Genomic DNA, 26474 nt, shown 5'->3' on the forward strand with positions numbered 1-26474 from the left:
GCCAGATGTCTATAAGTGGTTAATCGAGTTCATGAGATGATAAAGGCAAGTGATTTAGTGATAGTAGTTTCTGTTTATAGTTATTAGCCTTTTAAGTTTCACAATTGCTAATGATGCGAAAATTAATCAGGATTTTGTCTCTTTCATTATCATGTATTTTAAAGGGTTTTATGTTGGAATTTGGAATGCTTGAGGTGCTCTAAACAGCTTCTCAGATTTGACAAATTTCAAAATTTTCTAGGGGGCCAGGGGGATAGGACCCCCCCCCCCCCCCCCCCATCGTTTGGTACCCTGGCCCTCGCGCCGTTACGGCGCCCCTGGTACTTGCGCTTGTGCTGTCGCAGGTTGCAGCCAGAAACACAACTAAAGCATTAAACTGAAAATTGCCTAGTTTTGTGGATGTCATTATCATGTTTTCTGGGTAGCATTTGTTTCTTTTAAATGCTCGAAAAAACAGCTTGTGCCCCCCCTTTTCAGGACCGGCCCATGTGGCCCTGGAACATTTGATAGGCATTTATGTAGTGTTATTGTATCACTCATATTTTCATATATCCAGAAATATATAGTTTGTCTCAAGATCTAGTTTGGTTTAGTAAAATAATGGCCCTCAACCGCCGCCAACAAGTTAAAGGGCCATATTATCTGGCATTTTGGATTTTACTATCATTTAATAATCCCACAACATAATGAACAATTTCAGTGTATTCCTTGACCCTAGAAATATACGTTTTAGACACCAAACTTATCATTCTAGACTAAATACTACCGTGGTTATAGGTGATTATTTGAAATGGCGTTCGTCTTTGACGCCATCTGGAATTTCTCAAAACGCTCAAGGGTGATCGAGCTTCACCCGGCGGATTCTGAAACAGGACACTCTAGGCTACTAAAATCAATCATAAAAAAAATTGTATACAATTTCCAGGTTCGCTCAAAATATTGGGTTTGGTGACTAGACTATTTGTAGTTCAAAGACAGTATTTACTAACTTTGGTGTACTGGGAGTCATATAGGAACCTAATTTATGAAAATTAGTGAAATTATTTTAAGAAATGGCTGTTCCTTGTACGCAAATAATCTAAAAGTATGTAATATCAAGGTTGTGGACCCTCTAGAAGTCACAACTTCTATCCGATTTTAATGAAACTTGAAATGAATGGTTATTCCCCAAAGATCTTGATTCCTTTCGATATTCGTGCATATCAGACTGTAACTTCCTGGATTATGGCCCCTGATTGTACAAAAAATCACATTATTTTTTTAGGTGGTTCTCTGTCCATCTCTTGCAAAATGTGGGGTATCTTGCATGGCAACCGCTTGTTAATTATGTGTGCAGTCCATGTCATGAACAATAAATTGTAAATCTACATGTTGGATTCCATTATCATTTTCACGAATTTTGAAGAAGCTATGATAAATAAGGGAGACAACCTCACAAAGATTCGGGGGAAGACCCCCCCATTGGCTTTTTTCCAGCTCCAACTTTTACCCAAATTTCCGTTTTTCTGGGCACACTTCAATGGAGACTGAGCAAAATCTGGCGATGTCTTGCTCCAAAGCTTGTATGAAGTTAACCTTTGAAGTTTTGAGATACGTCATGTTTGAAGTAGCATACTATTAAATATGTAACTATGAGCTGTACATATCGCTGTAATCATCCTCATTGCCCTTCCGCCTCTCAGCCATAAACATTCACTAAAACCGGGCAAATGAAGACCGGCAAACACAATGCAGTCTGCCATGAGAGGAATTTTAGGGTTCAAACTAGTATCAATTTCCCCTTATCTCCATACCCAGAAATTCTCCTCCCCCCCCCCCCGCCCCCACCACCGAGTGATTAAGATGACTGTGAAACATTGGGCTCTTCGTGGTTATAAAGACTAAGGTCATTAGAACCTTAAACAAAAATGGTATAGGCACCGGAGAGATGATTAATTACTCGTCTGATACCATTAAACTAAAGCGACATGTAAACCGATTTCATGATACAGAAATGTGGTTCATCTATTTATATGGTGCAGGATGTACGATCTGGCAAGGAACAGCATCTAAGTGTTCAGATGGAACGAAAAACCATATAACGGAACCCATGATAATTGGAATTCAATTGCTGTCCAGACAAAATTTCCCTCATAGCACACTGCATAGCGTATGCTCGTCTTTATTAGCAGACAGCTGTCTAGTCGTCCGGATGGGACGAAAAACAGAAGTCCCGTGTACACATTGGCGTGCACGTAAAAGATCCCTTGACAGCTGGAATTCGATATAAGAGTAGGCCGTAGTGCCGCTATCCGGGCAAAATGTCCCTCAAAGCACACTGTATGGCGTATGCCCGTCTCATTAGCCCAGTTCGGAGCAGAACAGTAGGATGTTAAACCCCATTTCATTTCATGGAGCAGAAAAGTAGTACGTTATAAAATCCTCCATGCCATTCATTCCAAAACCCCGGAAGATAAATTCGATATATCCTTTAGTATATGAAAATGTAGAAACTGTTTTTTGTATTTTTCAAGTTTCAAACAGCTGACTCAATTTAATTGACTTGACTTGACTCATGAGTCAGAAATCATTACTAAGTCACTGATACCACTGTATTGCGGGAATATATGACAAGACTTTACGTGGTTCTTTCCTCGGACAAATGACTAGAAACGTTCCCAAATTTTTTCGATAACTAAGCTCGGCACCAACTGCCGTATTCGTTCTCCAGTATATTTTAACATTCATGTTTACGAGATATTACTATTAAAAGGTTTCCAAAATAAATAACATACCACATCGTCAAAACAAAATGTTAATGAAACCCTAAAATATTGAACGGTTTGTGAATAACTAACTGGGGTTATATACAGTTGTGGATTTTTAGAATGGCCAACCTCTTTGTTGTACGTCGAGGATATGGTTATTAATATTATATGACGGACTCGAATGTAAATGAGCAGATGTTATGAACAATGGTAATAGGATTGATTAGACGATATTAAATCTTCTTGAACGGAAAACGTAATAAACTTAGATTAATAAAGTGGACGTAATTACTCCTATAAGACTCTCACTGGCGGGAACAATATGAGAAGAAAAGTATGAGATAAAATCTAATATGAACTCTATTGATTGACAGGTAATGAAGAACGGTGATAATGATAATTGATTATATTGGAATGGACATCATATTGACCGATACTTGTTGGGAGTGGACAATAGTCACTTCTCACATAACATACTTCAAACCACAACCTTGGTCAATAACTCATGTATAGATCGATCAGTGTGTTGATTGACAGTATTGATCTACGTTATATACATTCTAATATCACGTCAATGTTGTATTATGAATACATAATAAAATAAAGTTTTTCTACCTTATATGTATTACACAGTAAAACGGGTTAACGCTCTTTCACAATCCTTCAATATCTTTTGGTGCAATATATCCCGGTTGAAGCTGACGTGCCATAAAACTTCACTTCATTTATTCATTCATTCATTCGTATCTCGTTTACATCTAAAGATCCTTTCATCATATTTTTGTGCCTCTAATGACATACTTGACTAATTCAATGAATACATAATAAATTAATGTTTTTCAACCGTAAAGCTGGTTAAAAGCTCCTTCATGTCTCGTTTTCATTTGAAGACCCTTTCATCATATTTTTGACTGTATGGTGTAGAAGTAACTTTACCAGGAACTGTTTCCTCATGTAAGACCCAGTATTATATTGAAGAAAAAGACAATTAGTTGACAGCATAGCAATGGTATTATACTAGAAGCCACCATGACTCAGCAAGTAAGACGTTGGCTCGCTAACCCGGGGGTTCCTCGATTCCTGTGTTGACCGAGAAAGTTCATCCTAATTATCCGGCGTGGTTCCCCTTGTTAGTGGTGTAGGACGGAGGGTTTACACCGTTTAGTACGCGTACAAACTGGCAAGCACGTAAAAGAACCCCTGGTAGTTGGAATTCGATATAAGAGTAGGTTCTGGCGCTGCTGTCCGGGCAAATTTTCCGCATAGCACACTGTATGGCGTATGCCCGGCTTCATTAGCCCAGCGGGAGCAGAACTGTAGGATGTGATAACCAATTTCATTTCGGTAAAATACTGGTCCGCAATAGATCTTACGAATTATAGAGCAATTGCAATTTAGGGGAGTTTGCAATGATACAAATCTTGATGTAAAGCTACGGTGAGTTGTGAAGATGGGATGATAATGTGGTCAAAGATTAACAGATCACACAGTAAAGCGATTCTCCTTGGTCAAATGGAACAGCCCCCCCCCCTCTTCTGGGTTAGTGCTAAATGATAAGGCCAGCTCAATTTTTCGTCATAGGTCACGAGATGTAAACAGGGCTAGCGCTAATCCCAGCCCTAACCCTGGACCTAGCCGCAATACTTACTCTATTATAAGCCTAACCTACAATCTCGCCAACAATCATGTGCCCTAACCTTATTTACATCTCACGACCTTGACAAAAATTGAGCTGGCCTTAACAAATAGATTTAGCCCTCAGACTGCCAATTAAAATTTTTAAAAAGAAAGAGCATTGAATAAAAGGCTGGGCGCAGACTACAAAACATTGCGTGAATCATAGAAAACGGGTTAATTTCTATGATCTATCAAGGCATGATTGTAACAATTTTGTGGAAATCAGGATGGGAGACACTCGTCTAAATAAACAAAGTTTAAGTATGTAAGCGGTGTCATTCAGGTTATTGACCTATTTGCAGAATCGGCTAGATTCGTGTTTTGGACCATGTTATTCTCTTAGCAGCACGAATAAATCTATTACTAATCTCTCAATTGGTCCTATTAACCAAAATAATCAATTCGTCTCAAGAGGCCGAGAAACAGTTGATTTTTTTTTATATCGTGAATTGGCTGGAGGTGAGAATGTTCAGGCCTCGTGTGGTTGGCTCGATGACTGAAGGAGGGATAGAGCTAAATGATAAGGCCAGCTCAATTGTTTGTCATAGGTCACGAGATGTAAACAGGGATAGCGCTAATCCCAAACCTTACCCTAATCCTAGGTCAGTGCTTACGTGGAGACTTAACCTTTCCCTCAAATGCTTAAACCCAACCTATAATCTCGCCAACAATCACGTGCCCTTGCCTAATTTACATCTCAGCGACCTTGGAAAAAATTGAGCTGGCCTTAACAAATAGATTTAGCCGTATATACATACTTACATACTATATATGAAAATACTTATAATGCGCCATTTCCAGAAAACTGCTCAACCGCGCATGGGAAAATCCATCAATGACACAAATGTGAAACACTAGTCACACAGGAGTCTTTTACAGTAAGCCTCACGGAAAAGTTGTGTCTTCAGTCTCGATTTGAAGATATCAATTTTGTCTAAAGCTCATAGCTCTAGGGGGAGCTGGTTCCACAAGTAAGGACCAGCAACCATAAAAGAGTGGTCTCCAAAGGTACGGGATCCGGATGGTGGCACATACAGGAGACGGCTCTCAGCTTGCTTATAACTGGTGACGAGGAGCCTGGTTGTTGATGCACTTGAAGACAAGTAGGAGGATTAAATAACAATAATAATAATAGTTTATTCACAACTACATGTACACGCATCCATAATTACAACTAACATTTCACATTATGATGCATTACAATATCTGATTAGATATCTTACAAAATAACATTAATTTTCAAGATATGTATGGTACATATTGTAATGCGTCACCGTTTGACATGACTTGTGGAATATGTCTAGCCCCGTTCTTCGAGTCCCTTGTTACAAATGGCGCTGAAACTCATTATAGTACACGATTCGTGTACCAGTGGTAAAATGTTTATTTTGTCTTAAATATTGAATATCAGAAGTCGATCTTTCCAGGTAAGACCACAACATCAATACGCTTATGGTTATCGGCATATACAAGACGCGAGATTACTTTTTGTTTTTTTGTTGGTTTGGGTATATATATGAAAAAATTTGTGTTTTCATTACCCCCAACAACACAATAAAAACCAGTTTCTAAACAATGTTTAAATCATTGATTCTCGTTCGTTATTTATCGAAGCTACTTTAAGAAATGGAAGAGTAGAAGTTCCAACAGTGGTGTGGCTGGATGGGTAAGGGGATCAGGAGTCCCTACTATTCTGAAAAATTCGCGCCTGTCTGTGATAACTATTAATAACATTGAAAGCTGGAGTTAAATGGCCAATGTCGTTCCTTGTATCATAAATTTGGCGTGATATCCTTCAAACCGAATACTTAGAGTATTCGTGTAGATCCCGTTTTGTAGAATGTAGAGATTGTTTTAGAGAACCGTACGAACACAAATTCCCAGTATTGCCGAATCATGGGACATCCTTGTTTTCAAAACCAGTATTATCTTGGGGATAGCGACAGTGTAAATGTCCTGATGCCAAAACAGTCCCTCTACGCCTGGTTGCATTGTAATCGACTGTTACTTAAACTCACCACACATTTACCATTGTAAGCTATCATTCTTAAAATCAACACACAATTGAGCTACTTTATAGAAAGTTGTCATATTCAGAAAATCAAGACGCAGTTACCATTACAAGCTGTCATTCTTAAATTCAACACACAGTTATCATTGTAAGCTGTCATTCTTAATATAAACGCTCTTTAAATTAGTAGCATTGTATTAATATCTTTGGCAAATTATTAGATTCACACGTACTTAAATCAAAATGAGCGAAGGAATGACAGATTGGTATATAAAAAAGAGTAACAAATCTCTATAATTATTTACACCATAATCTTTAAGTGGCATTTAGCGATCGGGAAACACATTAACAGAACACAGTTTTTATGGGGTACAATCACTAGTTTATTCTAAAAGCACGACATTTTGACAAGTATCCTTTTATCGTTATCAAGTACGATAACGATAAGAGGATACTTGTCGAAACGTCGTGCTTTTAGAATAAACTAGTGATTGTACTACATAAAAACTGTGTTCTGTTAATATTTACATCATATTTGACCAATTAGATAATTGAAGGTCCAAAACCTAAAGCCACAAAACTATCATATTTGTGAGAATTCGCCAGACAGCAGCTCGATTCTAGAAGGGAAAAGGTGTAGCAATTTCTATCAGCAGACTCGTTCCAGAGAGTCTGTCTGGATGTGGTTCGAGAGAATGACGTTATTATTGCAATCTATTGTAAAGTATGCTTATTTATATGTATCCAGCTATGATATATAAAATGTAAAAACGAACTGTTACATTGTTATTCCTGGTAAGACAGACGTCTTAACTAACTGAGAAAACAGTAGGAAGTAAATACACAACGTGAAGGGGAAGCAAAGACGACAAGTGAAAATACTAAACGATCACAAAGGCTACTAAGATAATATGTAGTAAGAAAAGATGCATGGGTTATACGCCGGAGGTGGCGACCGATTTTAGCATGTCCTCCGCTCTCGACGTCTGACAGAAGACCCATGGTGCTACACGCTCATTTACCATTGTAAGCTATCATTTTAAATATCAAAACAAATCTACCGTTGTAAACTATAATTCTTAAAATCATCACCATCACTAGTGTAAACTATCAATCTTAAAATCTACCCACTGTTACCAATGTAAACCATCGTTCTGAAAATCTATACACGGTTACCATTTCTAACTATATCATTATTAAAATCCACACACGGTTACCATTTCTAACTACATGTACATTGTACACCATTCTTAAAATCCACACAGAGTTACTATTGTCAACTATACGGCGAGGAGAAAATGTTTCCACCGCGGTGGAAAGGTTTTTCATGGGTTTTTTATTTATCGCAGTTTTCACTGCGATTTCTCATATGAGGTAAATTTCAAGAAAAATGTATAAATCAGTGTATGTCACTAACAGGCCACCGTACAACTATCATTCTAAACATTTAATATCGTGTTTAAACATGTTTTAGGATAATGCACAGGGCAATGAGTGTTCCGAAGCCTTTAATAAAAATCACACTTATTTCAGTCAAAAGCAAAAATAATTTTCACACAATAGATTGTCATATAGATGTTGAATAATCTAATAATAATCATTGAGTGTTATTCAAAGATGGTTTGGGATTGAAGCAAACCGACCAACCCCTCAGTTTGAAAACCCATTCACCCGTTATTTCTTTCAAAGAACATCTGAAGTGTCAAGATATCGACCATTTCTTTCAAGTTAGTCGTGTTAAACCTAGCCCAAAATGTCATCTAAGCCGCCATGATATACGTGTGTACATAAAATAAAGTGATTACAAAACACGTTATTTTCAACAGACTGTACTGCCAGAACTGTTTACAATCCTCTTGTAATTGTATAGCCCGTCTTAATTTATTGCCCTTTTATATCACCATTTTTATTTATCATCAAAAGCGATCGTTTAACATCACCCGAAGTCGGAGAATCGATTTCTATGGAGTGTTTCACGCCGATTTTCGCCGGTAATTAATCAGTGGGGATTTTTACTTTCATCTTTCCGACGTTACAATTATCGCATTAGAGTGAAAAAAGCTGGCGTGGTAATGGAGACAAAGGAAAGCTTTCAGGGGAGATAACCCTAGATTATTCAATTAATGAACATCTGATTTTAACGATTTTCACAGACGATTTGCGTTGATTGGAAAACAAGGAGATGTAACTAATACGCTTTACTTAGTAGATGAAGAGAGTTCCTGTTCTCTTCATTATTCGTCCATCTTTTAAAGGAACAGTGCAAAAACTCAGCAACAAAATTGGATTTCTTTTTTATAGATCAAAATGATTTCCATTCCGGTTCATTACGTCTGCTTAATGTAAAAAGTGACTTCAATTATAGAAATCCAACTTCTTTATTCAAAATTTCCATTTGAGAGAAAGCTATTAGCTTAAAAGGTTAATCAACCAAGCCTGGGATCATAATGGGTTAATGTATTATCGGAAAAATGTTTCAGAAGGCGAATTTCGGTGTGCCTGATTGCACCGAATCCGAATTAGAGTTGTGGCCTACTTTACAGACTCACAATTTGTTCTAACTGTGATCGATTTTAAATCCGATTCTGGAATGTTTATTCTCTGGATACAAAAGTATATTTTAATAACTATGTGGAGTCACCCTCAGGGATCGAATTCCATGTGACCCACACTTTTTTTTAGGTGGGCCTACGGTGAACAAATATACCAAAAACAACAAGGCGTAAATGTCTTAATGTTTGGTTACCTTTCGACTAATCGATAGCCTGCCCTGAAAGTCTTAAGTATGGCACCGAGAAAGAGAAGGAGCACCCAACAGCATAGCTGGGCCCGCAATAGATTTGGATTTTATTTGAAATTTATTCTATCTATATAATATACAGTGTAGGTTATATAAAAAATAAAAGTAACTCTAGTGTGCAAGGCGTAGCGAGGTGAAAACGTCCCCCAAAACCAGATAATCCCCAAATATCGGAATTCTAAAACTTTTATTTGAAACTTATTCTATCTATATAATATACAATGTCGGTTATATAAAAAATAAAAGTAACCCTAGTGTGCAAAGCGTAGCGAGGTGAAAACGTCCCCCAAAATCAGATAATCCCCAAATATCGGAATTCTAAAACGAACTGGCTATTCAGTTTTAATCTAACAATAATGTTGTGCTGTCTGACTGTGGGCTATCGGACTAATAGGTGGGCGGGCTAATTGTCTGTCAGGGCCGGGTGCCAAGAAAATCAGTCATTGGCACCACCGACAGAGATTGTCAGGACGCTATCGGCCGATAGTCTGTCGGAGTCAGGTTGGTTGACCTAACAATTAGACAGTTGGGCGACTGAAAGTAGAAACTCCGATAGTCTGTCGGAGTGCAATGGCTAAAGGTACGAGGGTCTGTAAAATTGGCTCATTTTAGATTTCCTGAATCCCGTTGTGTATAATCGCGTGGACAATTTCATCATTCAGCACTAAGAAGCCCAAGTGCACAGCCAAGCATCTCAAAATGGCTAATAAACGTACCCGAGTCGCTGGTTATTTTAAAGACGAGAAAAGTGTGATAATTAACATGTTTGAGATTCACCATGCGAAATTGGATGGAGTTTTTCCGCATACATAGACGGATCATTGGCAGGGAGAAAAGGACCGCTGGTTTAGCTTGTAAAACCGCAGCAGCGTCGCACCATTGAATAATGCGGTCCATACAGTCACAAATTGCCCGCGCAACAGCGTTAATGCATCGACTTGCCGTTCTTGGACAACACCATGTACATATCCTACCATTGGTAAGAATCAGCCTTGAGCAAAGTGTTGCACTGCTAAGCACAGCTCCAGCGATGGATCTGGTGATTGTGATCTGAAAAAAAAACCCAGAAAAAATAATCTTTTATTTAATATTCCTTTTCAGACGTAGATTTAAACCTGTAGTTCCATCCCATTCAATAAGATACCCAAACTTATCCTATTTCCAACTCAACAATAACGGAGGTGATTTATTTTATTATCATTACCTGTGCGTATACCGTTCAAGCGCAGGGTCCAGGATATCCAACAACTCTCCGAATATTGGCTGAATATTCATCCGTAAAAGTTCTCAATGGTGAGAAATGCCTATTGGACAACTAGGTGGGTTTTTTTTTCCGACACAAAAATTGCCTGTCGGTCTTGAGTCCGATAAGGTGTCGGAACCTATCGGCGTTTCTATTCGTCCTCCCCAGTCGTGGTATATCTATGCACCGGCATAGAAGTACAGGTAAGGCCGATAGTTCGGTCGTTAGACTCCGTCAGTTGCTATCTGAGTTTCTTGGCAGCTATACCTTTCCGACAACCAAGCAGATTTCCCGGCAAAAATCCTACTTTTCCTATCTTCAAGGTATCGTGGACCGTATGAATATTAAATTAAAGATGAGGGGATACAGCCTACTCTTATTTCGAATTCTAACTGTCAAGAGTTCTTTACGTACGAACGTGTACACGGGACCTCTGTTTTTGTCTTATCCGAATGGTTAGACGCTGTTCCTCTAGGGAAATAAAGGACTTTTGTGAGAATTGGTGGGCGCCCACTCATCATAGAATTTGTATGCTTTATCTTGAATAAGTTCAACAGACCGAGACGGTTCATTGGGATTTTCTGGCGTGGTTCCTCTTGTCAGTGGTGCAGGACAGAGGACCTGGCAAGGGAAAACGTATAGTCGTTCAGATGGGACGCAAAATCGATTTCTAGTGTACACATTGGCGTAAAGTAAAATATATCCCTTGGCAATTGGATTTCGATTTAAAAGTAGGCTGTAGTGCCGCTGTCCAGGCATAATTTCCCTCACTGCACACTATGGCGATACCTGTCAACGTAAGTAATATGAATAACTTAGTATCGTTCATTTGAAACATTCTTATCAATTAATATTTTATTAGCATTTTGTTATAAGGGGAGTCGCGGTGGCTCAATAAGTAAGACGCTAACTGGTTAGCCTGGAGATTTCCGGGTGTTGGCCGCGAAAATTCCACGGGTCTTTCCAGCGCGATTTCCACTTGTCAGTGATGTAGGGCGGGGGGCTGATAAGGGAAGCTGTCTAGTCGTTCGGATGGGACAAAAAAACGAGGTTCTCTGTACACATCGGTGTGCAAAGAACCCTTGACAGTTAGAATTCGATATAAGAGTAGGCCGTAGCGCCGCTGCCCAGGCAAAATTTCCCAAACCACACACATTGAACGACATATGCCCATCCTATTTTTCTGCACCGAATGGGCGTATGTCCGTCTTCATTATCACTGTCGGTGCAGAAAAGTAGGACGTTAAACCCCATTTCATTTAATTTCATATTTTTATAACTGTTGTCAAATCCTCTTGTATAGTACAATGTAATTTCGATACAATAAGTTTAAACTAGCGATCTGGCCTATTGTTCCTTTAATTACGTTTTTAATTACGTGTGGTTTTTCTTTTATACTTTAAATTTCAACAGGAATCACATTTGGCTAATGCAATTTGTCTGCACCGTAAATGACAAAAAATGTGCTGTGATTAGATTGGAATTAATGATATCGACATTGCTTCTGTTGACATAAGTTTCGTTCCACTTAAAATAAAGCTGGTTATTTGTGGATGTTTTTTTATTAGTTCTATATCGGTATTTCGTTTTAAGCGTAATTAAATTGTTAATAAACAATATTATAGCGGTAGTGTGAGCAAACATCAAATCCAATAAGGTAATTCTCTTGGGAAAACTTTATGGATATTAACCATTTTTATATACTTCATAGTACAGCAGACCTCCATTCAATGATCAACGTGAGTGCAGTCCATATAGTTGAGAGTTGAGTATTGGAGTCATTCCGTTATACCGGCTACAATCCATGCACCGTTACAATCGTTCAAATCACTGGAATAAGGAATCTGCTCGTGAAATATGACTGTGTTTTGTAAGGGATGGTTCCGCCCAATACACGTGGTTTTCAAACAGCTGCAGAAACTTCAGGAATCCGATAATTCGTGAAAAGCATTCGTCCCACCACAACCCGTAATGAAGATTTTACAAGGTTAGCGAGAGAGGTTGTTAGTATCGGCTGTCCCGCCGTGCAAATTACTCTGATTCTTAAAACCAATTGTGTCTGGTCTCATCCTAAAAAATGATTGGAATAATGTACAAAAAGACTGCAATTGTGTTGGCTTTATTCTGTAATCTAATCTACGTCATAGGTAAGTGTTTAAAAATAAATACATGTTATTATATATATTTACCAGCTAAATAAGACGTTAAGAAAGTCGATATTGCAACTAATTTTATTTCCAGCTGTATACTCGAGTATTATTCCATGCCACCGTCTCAAATATTTATAAACAGCGTAATTAAATCTATATACATCTATTGTACGAACCCCGAGAGAGTTTAGTGAGAACCATTGGGCTTTATTTTTATTCACTCATTGTGTAAACGCCAAATGTTACACGAATCTGTTACGTATTTATAGTATACGGTTCTTTGAGCTATGTCAAATAGGTATGATATACTTATCTTTCACTCAACCTGCTTGTTATAACAGTTATAGGGTATGCAACATGCAATAAACAACGATCTTTATAATAGGAAGCCATGCAGAGAATGGGCTTTTATGACTTTTTAAACTTAATACTGATGCCCTGTTATACGGTTCTTCTGCATTTACTAATATATATTTACTATTTGAGACTATTTTTCAAGTACAATTATCTTTGCGATAAAACGTTCGAGACGTGACTTTTTGTAGATAATATTTGGGGTATTACTTTGGGAATTTAAACGTTACTATTTTCTTCGTTTTTCAAAAATCTAAAGATCCGAAAACGTATAACGAATATCAATTGCAGGTCCATATAAATAAAGTGAACCTTTTTAATATAGTTCTTTAGTTTGTCTCAGAAGGGTTCTTTTAATCAGCACATTTGAGCTTCAAATATAATATAGAGAATTGACAGAATGAACATTGTATAAGGCTATGCGGACAGTTCCACATCAATTTAATGTTAGGTATTCTTCACAATGTTCATTCCTTAAATCTGCATCTTCTATATTGAAATGATATTGGAAAATGTTCTAAGATTATCCTTTCTGAAATCTGCCATATTTTTGGAATGGTATCGAGTGTTCTAGAAAGAGAACAAAACCCTGTCATGTACACGATACTCGTCAATGGTAAATGGAACGAAAGTTGGGACTGTTTCCAGAAGTGGAAGGGAAAATTTCAACCTAAAAATAGAATGGAAATTGTAAGTGACGTTTGATGCTCTAAAATGAGAACTATACTATAAACGACGCAAATGTTTTCTTTTATATTATATTTATAAAGCAAGTTGCTTACTTCATCTGCAACATAATTATAATTATCTATATACTGTATCTTATATGATGTACCTATTCATCCCCCCTCATTATCTTATCATTAATATAACTAATTACCTTATAACGAGGCTATTTACTTAGATCGTATCAAATACAGTAATAGTAGTATATATTTACCTGACCTTTCTTATTAATTGGCGAATTCATTATCCTGATAACTGTGTTAAAATGATTCTCAAACGGAAGGTACCCTCGACTCCGGGCTTGGGTATATATTGAAACGACTAATTTAAAGTTCCAATGGTTTCCACTGATTTCACGCCGCCATTTGTATGTGTCTTAGATCCATAAAGTTATAACGAAATGAAATGAAATGAAATGGGGTTTAACGTCCTACTGTTCTGCTCCTATACTGGGCTAATGAAGACGGGCATATGCCATACAGTGTGCTATGAGGGAAATTTTGACCGGGCAGCGGCACTATCGCCTACTCTTATATCGAATTCCAACTGCCAAGGGATCTGTTACGTGCATTCCAATGTATACACGGGACCTCGGTTTTTCGTATCACCCGAAGGACTAGACAGCTGACCCTGTCAGGCCCTCCGTTCTGCACCACTGACAAGGGGAAACCACGTCGGAAAATCCCGATGAACTTTCTCGGCTAATGCAGGGATCGAACACCCGACCACCGTGGCTCCCATAAAGTTATAACAGTTCCGCAACCCTTTTCAAACAAGCCAGTTTCGTTCGTTCCTAGAGTTTTACTTCCATTCCACCTAAGGTGATATCGTAGACAAAACACACACAAGTCAGCCGTCTTCAAGCCTTTTTATACGCCCACATTTTTCCTGGTATACTATTATTATTTTGAACACCTATTACCACTTATTAATCAGTGGTTAATACTTACGGTTTTAAGTTTATATAGAAAGTACTCGCCCTGTGACTTTGCTATTGGGTCACTGACATGGAGCCACTTTTTGTTGAGACAAAGTGAGTTTAACGTCCACTGGACACAAACTATAGGTCGTTTCGGGACTATCATGTGGTTCACGCGTTAACCATTCGCCCCCCCCCCCACACACACCCAATAGCACTTCCAATTTAGTTGTTGTTTTATTGAAATCGGAGCAGTACAGTAGGACGTTAAACCCCATTTCATTTCATTTCATTTCTTTTATTTTGTCCAGTTGTTTCGATCCTATATTAATTGTACATGGCAAGGAGTATGTTTTTTTATGTTTCCTCTCACTGCTAAAGACCCTTACTCGAAAAATGTATCAGTTTTGTTAGTCCCGAAATGACTTAGTTTGTGTCAAAAAGACGTTAAACCCCATTTATTTTTAGTTATTTGGGAAGGTCATTCCAAAATGACTTACATTAAACTTTTGAACGGGGCTTTATGCAAAACTGGATTTGTCCATGGAACTGATCAATAGGGGATTCACTGTGCGATGTATCATACATCTAATAATAGTGCAGCCAATAACTGCATAAAAACTGGGAACTCGTTCAAATGTTGGCACAAATACTCTTTTGAAAACGCTCATTAGCGTCTCGAAAGTACAAGATGACACCCATTCTCTAGATGGTCTACTTTTAGGCTACGGAATAGCATTTTTGCGATAAAGGCACTCCAAATTGTCCTATTTTATTGATCATTAACATATAGTTTCATCTAAATCGAAACAAGAATTGTGGGTCCTGGAGGGTTCAAAGACGTTGGGTTCAAAGACGTTGTACACAATTCACGTGAAAGGCAAGGGCCATAATCTAAGAAGTTGCCGTCTGATTCAGACCAGATAGACCAAAATCCAACTTCCCCAAGATCTTTGAATCCTTAACATGTATGTTTAAAAGTTTCGTCTAAATCGCACCAGCAGCTCTAGGGGGCTCACAGATAGACCTTGTACACAATTCACATTTTGTCTAAAAGGCAAAAATGGCTAACGGGATTTTCTATATAAATGACCCTAATCGGATACGCATGCAAATTTTAGTGCTTGTATCGGAATTTGAAAGTTTTTTACACTTAGATTACCTACAATAGAAGGAATAATGCCTGAAGAACTTAAAATAAAAAAAAGTAACGTTACGTGTTGAAAAGAGAATTATTTTTCCTTTCTTCATATTTTGCTCGATTATCGAAATATAAAAGATCGTAGCCACTAATATTGATATACATTAATTGATGTCAAAATACCCAGATTCACACGGTAGATATTTTGACCGAGTGCCCGATTCACTGTACCCCTTGGTGCACTGCGCCCCGGTCTCCGCTACTTTTTGTACTTACTCGTTTGACATTAGAGACTTCTATATCTCCGTCAGACCATCGCATTTAATACCACCAGCGGCCAATCTTCAAGGTTTATTAACATTAATGATTAAGAATTGAATCAAATTATGCATGATATCTTTCTTTCAGATAGCACTTTTCCGACTAATTATAGTCTTCGTCCAATCTGATTGGTGTTCGTCCAATCTGATTGGTGTTAGTCCATCTGGGCTTACATAAATATAATCTTTATTTTTGGCATCAATGATTCTGGGCAAAGTTGTAATTATATGTTATCTTAGAGAATATTAATAATTTGTTTTCTTGTAAAATTAATAACTTTAAAGGGACATTGGCAGATACAGTCATGTCTACTTACTATGCAACCTCGTGGGTTTTCTCCGGGTCCTCCGGTTCCCTCCCACTGCTAAAGACCCCTACGCGCAAGCGAATTATTGAAATAAAATAAAATCATATGTTAGTCCCGAAATGACCTAGTCTGTGTCGAGTGGACGTTAATCTCTCTCTCTCTCTCTCTCTCCCTCTCTCTCTCTCTCTCTCTCTACTATGTAAACTGAATCCCGGTTATATTCGCGTACGTATAGGGGTCTTTAGACGATGAAAGGGACCTATTATCCGTAAAAAACCAACAGAACGATCAAACCTTAGATAATAGACCTAATGATTAAACCACTAAGTTACTCAAACGTTTGACTACCCTATCTTCATTATCTCTGTTTGTGCCAAAACCTCATTCCATTTCTAACTTTAGCGAGATGGTACCGATATTTTTAATTAAAATTTGTTAAATCAAATTTTTGTCAAGGTGGACAATATGTAGTGTGTGATTTGATGATATATTTGGACTAAAAACATATTGAAACTAATTAATTTATCAAAAATTTGCTTCAAATCCCTCTCAATACTTTGTATTTACGAGGAAATACCCAAAGATATAAAAATCTATTTTTAGAAGCCATGTTTGTGACATAACTTGATTGGGAGAGGGCCCATTTTCAGAATGTATTTGTCGTTACTTACTGTCCATTTACCATACATATTAAAGCCTACGTAAATTCCTGGATTATCTTCTGCCAATTTCTTTTTCCGGGGTTTAATTGCACCCCTTCTTGTTCCGAAAACCGCCTAACCATTCGATCAAAAATAACAACCACTCTCTAAGTCAAGCTGGCAGACAAGAAGCCGTCGGGCGTTTTCAGGGAACCCCAGTATTTTTTCTAGTAAGATTGGGCGTCTCTGTTTTACATATATACCAAATTTGACATACTTTTATTGGGAATAACTTCCCTGTAAATACTTTCGTGAGAATGTATCTTTAAGCGATCATTGTATCTTTTGTAATTTATTTTTGATTGCATTCGTTGAGTTCTTTACTTGTGTCAACGTGTATAAACCTCAGATGAACGATAATAAACAATGGTATTGAAAGGAAAACGGTTCCAACAAAACTGCATATTAGATATTGTTTGGAAACGCTTTATTTTGTTTCTAATAGCTTAGAGAAGTGTATGAATTGTCGCGACAGTAGGTTGATAAACTAATAAAGCTGGCTTGACGAAGCCATTGTTTCGTGTATGCCAAATTGAAAATGGGTTTCTCCATTAAATGTCAATATTCCAGGTGTGTAAGGCTTATTTGGTGCCGCCAGAAAGGGTGATAGACTAATTTAAAAACTGGTTAGGCCTAATCCTTCTGGCAAATTGGAACTATTTCTTGGGTAATCCGCAGAGGTGTAGATGGAAGGTTTAGTTTTTGTAAATGGAAAAATTGAAATAGTTTTGTTAAAATTCCATTACACGCCATTACTGTATGTAAATGTTAGTTGACATTACTTTGACTTATAACCGGAAGGGAGTCGAGTTTATGTTTCTTGTCTTCATAATACTTTTGTCATTTTGAGACAAAAAAATGGTAATTTTTATTTCTGTGATTATATGTGGAATACGGAGCGTTGGGTGACTGAATGGTTAACGCGTGCGCGTTGTATCATAAGATCTGTCAATGACTCAAGCAACACGGTTTCGATTCCCCGCTTGTACGTAACAAGGAGTAGGGTCGCCTGTCCAACCTCGTGGGTTTTCTCCCGGTTTCGTCCCACTGCTAAAGACCCCTACGCGCATGCGAATTATTGAAAAAAAATTGATTCATATGTTAGTTTGTGTCGAGTGGACGTTAAATTGAAGGGCAAACTGGAATCATTCCGAAGGTTCGTCGTCGGTTACGCTGAGATTCGGAACCAAGAAAATATAGTCGGGAGTCATGTACCCTTAATTTTCTGCTATATACAAATGCCAATGCCAAGAGGTGGGTGTTTGTCGGGCAGAGAGCGGCGGTCCGCATTGCTCAATGAAATTTAACTCAAAGTGACAAAAGTACTGTGTTGACGAGACCATGAACTCCATTCCATGACAAAAGACGAGAGAAGTGTGAAAATGATCAAGTTAAATCAATGGTATTTTAGTTCTATATAATGTGAATGTGATGCGACATTTTATCGGCTCATTAAGTCTTCTTTACAGTCAATAAACCTGTCCAGACACCGCCATTGTTATAAATGAATTAAATCTTGTCTGTTATTTTTTTTTTGTATATAAATAAGGTTAATAGGATAGAACGTACATTTTGTTCCGGTTTCTCCGACATATTAAATAGATTCTCAGCCTGTTAAAAATAAAGATACTCGTGGTTAAAAGTGTAACAAAAAGTGATATCAGCTCTTCTGGAAATGCATATGTGCTATAGATATGCACTGTAGATTTATTAATCGTTCGTGGGTAATTAGGCTACAAATGCCATCTAAAATTTATAAGATAATATGGTTCTTCTAATGAATTAGGAAAATAAAACGTATTACAAACTACAATATTATGAATCACTAAAAGGAATATCAGGCCAAAATGGTTCATTTCCGTTCCGTATTTACGAAGTATTATCGACTACTGTATCGATTATTTTGTTTAGATTGCAAGCGATCTTGGCAGAACAATGAAAATAGAAAAAAGACAAATGTAGACTTAAACATATTGGTCTTAACGGAAGTTATGTTCATCTACAGTTTCATAATTCTTTCTAGTCATTTCACGTCACCATTTCTTTTTAATTTCTTGTAATCGTCAATCCAATTCTGAACGATTACTCATTTCTCTCCAAGAACATCGAGGCCAAGATGGTGTCTAACATAGTTGTTTGGGGTTGAACATCGTCCTAATTACTGTCTACGACGCTCTTTTTCAGTTCTTATTGTTTTTATACATATATTCTTCTTGTCATTAACCAAAATGACACACCTAAACCATGTTAAACTGCCATTTCCTATTGGACAGTAATTACTACGTATGATGGAGCATTCTTCAAAAGTAATCAGGCGTTTTTATAACAAAACTATTTAATGTATTTTTTAAGTTTTTAACCTGTAAAAAAATATACTAACGCAGATAGCGAACATTGTTGTCAGAAACACTATGTAAATAGGGCATACCTGGCTATCCATCGATCTGTTTTGCGATTCATAGAGGAATACAATATTAAGATTTATTCACTATAGGTTTATCTGTACGAGGAATGTTGCCTTGTGAGTTAACGTAGTTTATCCTGTGTTTGAGTCATGGACTGGAAAATAATGCCCGAATCAAATTATAAGTAATATTTTCTATTTTATAACTGAAAATAAAGTTATTTTAAGACAATCTAAAATGTCAAAGTTAAAGGGGTTGAGTCGTTCGGAGATGATAAAACAGATTTGCTTCACGAGGTTGTGTTACTTACTCAATGAACTCATTTCTTCACAGGTTTATGACTGGTTTCATAATCGCGACTATTACCTATTCCATAACTTTGACAAGTTAAAGACGGGATAAATGAATAAAATAATATGCACTGCATTAACTAGTACGAAAACAAAAATGGTCAGCCACGTGAACCTGTCACTGGACAGGTCAAAAACGGCCAGAGTTTGTAGGGGCAGCAATGTCCCGACATTGTGACATGCGTGTTTGTGTGAAAGATGGGAGAGGGGTAATCTTGTGTGTTTCCTCCAGGTACTTCGGTTTCCTCCCACTTCTAATGCTGACCTGTTGAACTTGCGTATCATATGTTGGTATAATGTTAGTCCCGACATGGCCTGGTTAGTGTTTTGTGAACTTTACCCCCACTCCACTCCCCTGTTCGGCAATTTGTTTGCCTACATCAGTATACCATTCCCATATTCACAGAAAATTGGATGAAATTTTTCCTAAAGAGATGTTATATTATTACCGGTAGCTTGGTAGAGAATATTTTATGAAATATCTATAAATTTGATGGTTACATGGAAAATTTCAAGACCTGTGCCCAATTTTCATAACTTGTCTCCAGGGAATATTTCAACCCTAACATTCTTCCATTAATAGCCAGTTAATCTGGATCTCTCTTACACTCAAACGTATCATTATTTTATTATCTTCTTCTACGTGCTATGGCCATTGTTATTGCAAAAAATTGTCTAGAAGAATAATCACTAAAGATTTCTTTTAAAACACATTTCACTTGTTCCCTTTAGCGCCTCTCAACTAGAATGTCCAGGGTTCGAAATTAAATGAAATGAAATGGGGATTAACGTCCTACTGTTCTGCTCCGACTGGACTAATGAAGACGGGCATGCACCATACAGTGTGAAATGAGGGGAATTTTGTCCTGATAGCGTCGCTACGTCACTCTTACATCGAATTCCAGCTGCCAAGGGATATTTTACGTGCACTTCAATGTGGACGACTAGATAGTTGTCCTTGTCAGCTGTCCTGCATCACTGACAAGGGGAAACCACGCCGGAAAATCTCCAGACTAGCGAGCCAGCCACCGTGGCTCCCTGTCCAGGGTTCGAATCCAGGATTTTTCAAGCCCGGTTTTCAGACACGTACCCACCGAAATGTTTCTTTCAAATGACCAAAGTATGACGTGGACGAGACTTTAAACCCCATTCCATTCTTTAGTATTGCATCGTCCTCAAAACGTCATGGTTTGATAGAATAGCATGATGTCTACAATATAAATGGAAGGGTTACTTTTATTCAAGAACATCTAATAGCACTTCTAATTCATTTGAGAATTATATTATGTAATATAATTCATTGTCTGTAGTATGCACGTGGGTTTAAGTGGGTCGTAATTATCCCTTTAAAAAATAAATGCAAGGAATAGCAAAAAAAAAGTGAAAAAAATCTTTTGAAGTCGAATTTAAAATCTTGCTTAAACATGAATAAGAAACTTAATTCACCGTAGCTCACCGAAAAAGAAAATTTTCCATTCAAGTTTATCTTTTATCAAGTGCAACTTTTAGATAAATATCGTAGCAAATCACTACCTGTCGTCACTAAAATATGTTTTAAATTGAAAAAGTTCAAATTTTTAACCTTACTATAAACATAGGTTCTCTTATCTTGCTTCAAACGGGCCCAACCATGTTTATGTTTTATATACATTAGTATAGCGTTGTATGACACCCTTACCTAAAAACATAAACTGTTATTAGTGTTATGTCATGCATAATATAGGCTACTTACCTAAAAACATAAATTGGTATACAGCAAGCCTAAAATATAAATTATTAACTATGCGAACTCCCCAGATAAATGACACATGGTATTATTATGTTCTACATACCAAGCCTCCTGAATGGGAATGTAATAATGGGCCTTTTTATCCAGGCCAGTTTGAGAGTGACGTGTGCTTGGTTTTTGTAATCCGACAGAGAAGAATTTTTGGAGCAGCGTTCCCACGGACTCCTTTTAGAATTTGCAAACGCTGTCAATTTTGATACGGAACATACTGCATTTCTGTTGAGCATGGTACTGGTCATATTTACTTGGTAATCCTCTTCTTCTCCTTTGAGCGACTACTCGCCTATGATCGAAATCAAACTGAAAGACTTCGATTTTTTTATACAAAATTTCAAGATGGCTGCGATGACTTAAGTAACATTTTCAGGAAAGGCCCATACAAACTTAATCCGGCCCTGACACTGGACCTGACGTACAAAGACAAACGATCGAGGAAGAACTCTTTTATTGGAATAAGAACGCAAAAAAAAAAAAAAGGAACAAATACCATATTAAATTAACATACTATATATTTTGGCATTGACGGATCATAACGTCATATTTTGTCTCCATGTAAAAACGCAGCTGTAATATCTGTCAATACCCTTTTAAACTGGTGCGGAATAAGGGACTGTTGTACTTAGTTTTAATCAAGCGTTGTCTGTATATAGTTAATAGTACCAGGCACATCAATTAATGTCCAATAGTTTTAGAGGGAAAAAACTCCAAGTAGGTCCAATAAATAATAAATAAACCAATATAGTAATGAGAATTAACATAACCATAGTTTGCGTGAAGTGTGATTGAAAGGCTCTCCAAACAATTACAGATATTGCGTTCCCCCGAAGTCGATAGTGGTTCCGAATTGAATTAAATCGAATTGAGTCTAATGGGCCCTAAAAGTGGACATTGATTTCCTCACGCTTTAATATTAGTAATATATTTTTATTATGACTGTTTTTAATAATAGATAGACCAAAATTGAATTAAGGAATCACCGTATAAAAATTGCTAAAACGTAGACTGTTCTGTTACCTCGTAGTGTCTATTTCCCTTATTGATTTGATTGGCAGACGAATCGGTGTTCATTACTTAAACTAATACAGCTTTTTCAATAAATAAACTGATCAAGTAAAATACACTAGAAGAAATTCAAAAATATGAGTAACTGGCGTTAAAGATGTTTCTTGAAAATATAATTTTATTTTTAAAAATATATTTCTTCCACTACCGAGGTCAAAAATGTGTCGTATCGGTAGGAAACCATGTTCGGCCAGATGCCAGGATCGGTCCAGTATATATTCATTACCTGTATTAAACCACATTTTACAACATACAATTTCTAACGTAGCTGCGCTGAATGGTATGCTACTATAAGTTCTTATACAATATATATATTTCTAAACCAATGGCATGTTAAAGAGTAGACTAGCTGGCAGTTCTCACTATAATAGTTAAAAACTAGATAATGTAACGGGAATTTGCTGAAAATTTCAGTCTAATTGATTTACTCTGAACCGAGATTTTAGCGATTAAATCATGAATGGAAGTCGAACAGCAAATCGGAACCTAATCCAATAAACATCAAAGACTAGCGATGGCATCGAGAGTTGATTATGGTCTGGATAAGACCTGCAATAGGCAGATTTAGCTCTTGCATAATGTATTTTTAATATTTTATTTTGTATTTCCGATTCGTTTCTAGCTCTTCCCGGAATATCGCTACCTCTTATGGTTAGATCTAAATGTCATGGACACCTGCAGACTTTGTCAAGGTCAGGGTTAGGGCAAGTGATTGTTGCTGATGATTGCGGTATCCATATTCCGGGAATGTGTATTGATTAGTTGAAAACATAAAGACATGGGGAATACAGAAAACGGGCTGTCATATGTCACCCAAGACGACACACCAGGCCAGGGAGAGGATTTTTACTCAGGTTAAGGGTGTTCCCCAAATCCCATTCAGACACCCTGAATAAAAATAAACATTCTTTAGATTACAATATTGCATAATTTTGCATATGGAATTATCTAAACAACTAGACATGTTGTTTTCTTAACATTAAAGACATGTATTGTATAACGTCCAAGCTACTTCCATTTTTCTAGCTAATAGCTAGAAGTTAGTTTCTGCACAGACAATGAACACAATTAACAGATTTACTAAAGCCATCGCCAAATTTAGGCTTGTAGGCGTCATAATGAAAGATTTGGTAGTAATGGTTATGTATCCAACTCATTTTTAGTAAAGGGTAGCGCTTTCTGAAAATTGCTCAGAGTAGCTGTATGACCCATCCCTTTTAAATTTTCAAATTCATCCAAAAATAACTTCTAGTGTTGTCTTGCCCTTTAAATGCATGTAGTCATCAGATTTTTCAAGAAGCCAGATTTTCAGTGCTCCAGATTAAGGAGCCGGGGCTATTAATACTTTACGATAGACGGTGAAAAATCTATTAAAGCATTGTTCCAAGTGAGTGAAATATCGGATACAGATCCGCTGATTGCCAACAGTAATCACCTCCACGCTGTCAATTCTCAAAGTAATTCTCACACTCTCTAAAATTAACTTGTAAATAGCGAGGTCCACATCTTAATTGAAGCAAAAATTGACTAAGCAACTATACTGATAATTTGACATCAGTTCTCCGGGGATGTTTCTACCATTTAAATTCTTGACATATTTCAGGATATTATATAAGGAGTTCTATACCAGTAACTATCTGAACTATGTGTTCTATTTTCCAAGAAATACCGGCGTACAGTAACCGTTGTCCGATCGAGTTTAGGCTGACTACTTGACTAGCAATCATCATGTGTCTGGATAAACCTGATATCAAATCGAAACCGTTTTTACATAAATCAAAATGGTTTAAGTGGCATTAGCTCTTTTCGCCCAGTTTTGTTTTAAAAAAAATAATACCGTAATGAAATTGCGTGATTTGTCTTTGCAGTTACATGGGGTGTGTTACATATACATATACAGCTTAAGTAGACAATGCTTGGATTTCAGTGATATGGGGAGGGGGGTAGTTGGGTGTTTAAGGATGTATAAGCATACATACATTACCCTTTGCATGACATCCACCGCTTTTTTGGTCAAGAATTTCAGAAGCTGAAGCTGTGTACTTAAACATACATTATACAAGAGCTAAATCTGATTATTGCAAGTCTTTATTTAGGCTTCAGATGTCATAGAAATTATAAATTATATCTTTATTTACACAACAAGCACAAAATCAACTCTGTAGACCCACGGATGGCTTGGATTCGGCTTGGATTTAAACAGGATTTCATTGATTGATTAAATTTTTAAATGGCATCGTAAGCGGAGATTAACCATTACGTTGACGTCATACTCCCGGAAATTTTAGATCGAGGCTAAATGATAGAGTGTACGAAGTGAGGCCGCTGTTGATTGAAAGTTCGATATATACGGCCTTGATATTATGTTTAGTTGTGGTTCAAATGAGAGTTTTGATGTCGGTATTGTTCGCTATTTTGTCACTTGCGTTTACAGAAAAATTATGGAAATTGATAAACATCGCAGCTAACATCACCTCAGTTGAATTGTAGTCCCATTGGATCACTGTTTCCTATCTGTCTGCTTCGGGAGTTACGTAGGCCTACCAGTTACAGTACAAGAGTACACACAGGCTATAAAGTCGGCTATAATTATGCCTCATTGATTTGGTTCATTCCTTTCAAACTTTCGCTTCTTATCTATATATTAAAAGTCTTATTTTTAATTTGTAGTAAAAATAAATGTGATACGAATTGAATTGCAACCCTGTCTCAAACCGAATATGCTAACGGTACCACATCCATTGAAAACTTTACTTGATAATCGAGATTATGTAGGCGGAGTTAACGCCTGTCAATCAAACGATCGGCCATTCTCGGAGACGGTGAAGAGAGAGTTGACTCCTATTTTTAGTCAAAGATTACAATGGTGATAACCTTGTTCAGAATAAAGTAATTTGACTGAAATTTTGAATATAATATTCTTCTTTCATCATCTATTTTTGAACTGTTATAGCAAGAATGGCCAACTCTCTATTAAAATCTCCCATAATGTATCTTTAATAGAAGGTAACCTTTTAACAGTGGCCTCAAGCCGATTCACCGTTATTGGTTATTTGTATATTTCTATTGCCACTTGAAAGTTGTTTCAAATTTATATCTCATTAAATTTTTTTAAAAAAAATCTTACAATGGTGTCTCCTCAGGTTGTCCTTTTGTAGGTTTAGGTAGTATGCAAAATGTCAAAATTAGCTTGTCTGAAAGTTTAATATTTATATTTATATTATGAGTGTTTGATTAATAAATATCATTGTTCTGGCGTATGCTGGACTTCGTAATTATAAGACACTTATATGACGTGGAATATGACCAATTTCAGATACTTTCACAAGATGATCTTTATGAACTTTTACTCAGAATTAACCAGATTTATTCACTGAGGTATTTTTTGGATGTCACCCCTTAATTCATGGACAATCTAAACTTAGAATTACACATAAGAATATATACCGAACAAACGAGCGCCGAATTGTTTTAATATCACGAGGACGTTTCAGTTTATATGTGGGATTACAATAAGCCACCCCAGTTCTACGTAGCATGTAACTGCCCGGGTATCCACGTCTGCACAGTTGTCGAATTTATAGTGATAAGTGATTTTCGCGGTTATCAAGATACTCACATTGGGCGTTTGATTTGCACTCACCTCTGTCAACGGATACCCTGAGTAATCTGTGACTGCTTCTTTAAAAGTATTTAAATCGTTTGATATTGATCGAATAGTCAGGATCGATTAAAAACTGTGAGGAGATTTTAAGGTGAAAGTTGAAACTT

At 37.0% G+C, this 26474-nt stretch overlaps 1 protein-coding gene and 1 long non-coding RNA gene across 3 annotated transcripts in view; one reads left to right on the forward strand and one right to left on the reverse strand.

The window, feature by feature from the left end:
- Positions 1–5463: 5463 nt before the first annotated feature.
- On the reverse strand, positions 5464–13974 carry LOC126821880 (uncharacterized). The gene is made up of 3 exons (XR_007680523.1): positions 13928–13974; positions 10210–10285; positions 5464–5516 (listed from the first exon to the last, which is right to left on the reverse strand). It is a non-coding gene; the product is annotated as an uncharacterized LOC126821880 (long non-coding RNA).
- LOC126821871 (protein lev-9) overlaps positions 12209–26474 on the forward strand; it is a 40632-nt gene continuing 26366 nt past the window's right edge. Inside the window, exon 1 of one of the 2 annotated variants that reach the window (XM_050550455.2) lies at positions 12209–12625. In XM_050550455.2, the coding sequence (XP_050406412.1) occupies positions 12556–12625 (70 nt within the window). In that variant the 5' untranslated portion in view covers positions 12209–12555. The remainder of the gene's footprint in view (positions 12626–26474) is intronic. The other variant, XM_050550445.2, reaches the window with a different exon arrangement.

This window comes from Patella vulgata, chromosome 1 (genome assembly GCF_932274485.2).
Source record: "Patella vulgata chromosome 1, xgPatVulg1.2, whole genome shotgun sequence".
Taxonomy (NCBI): domain Eukaryota; kingdom Metazoa; phylum Mollusca; class Gastropoda; family Patellidae; genus Patella; species Patella vulgata.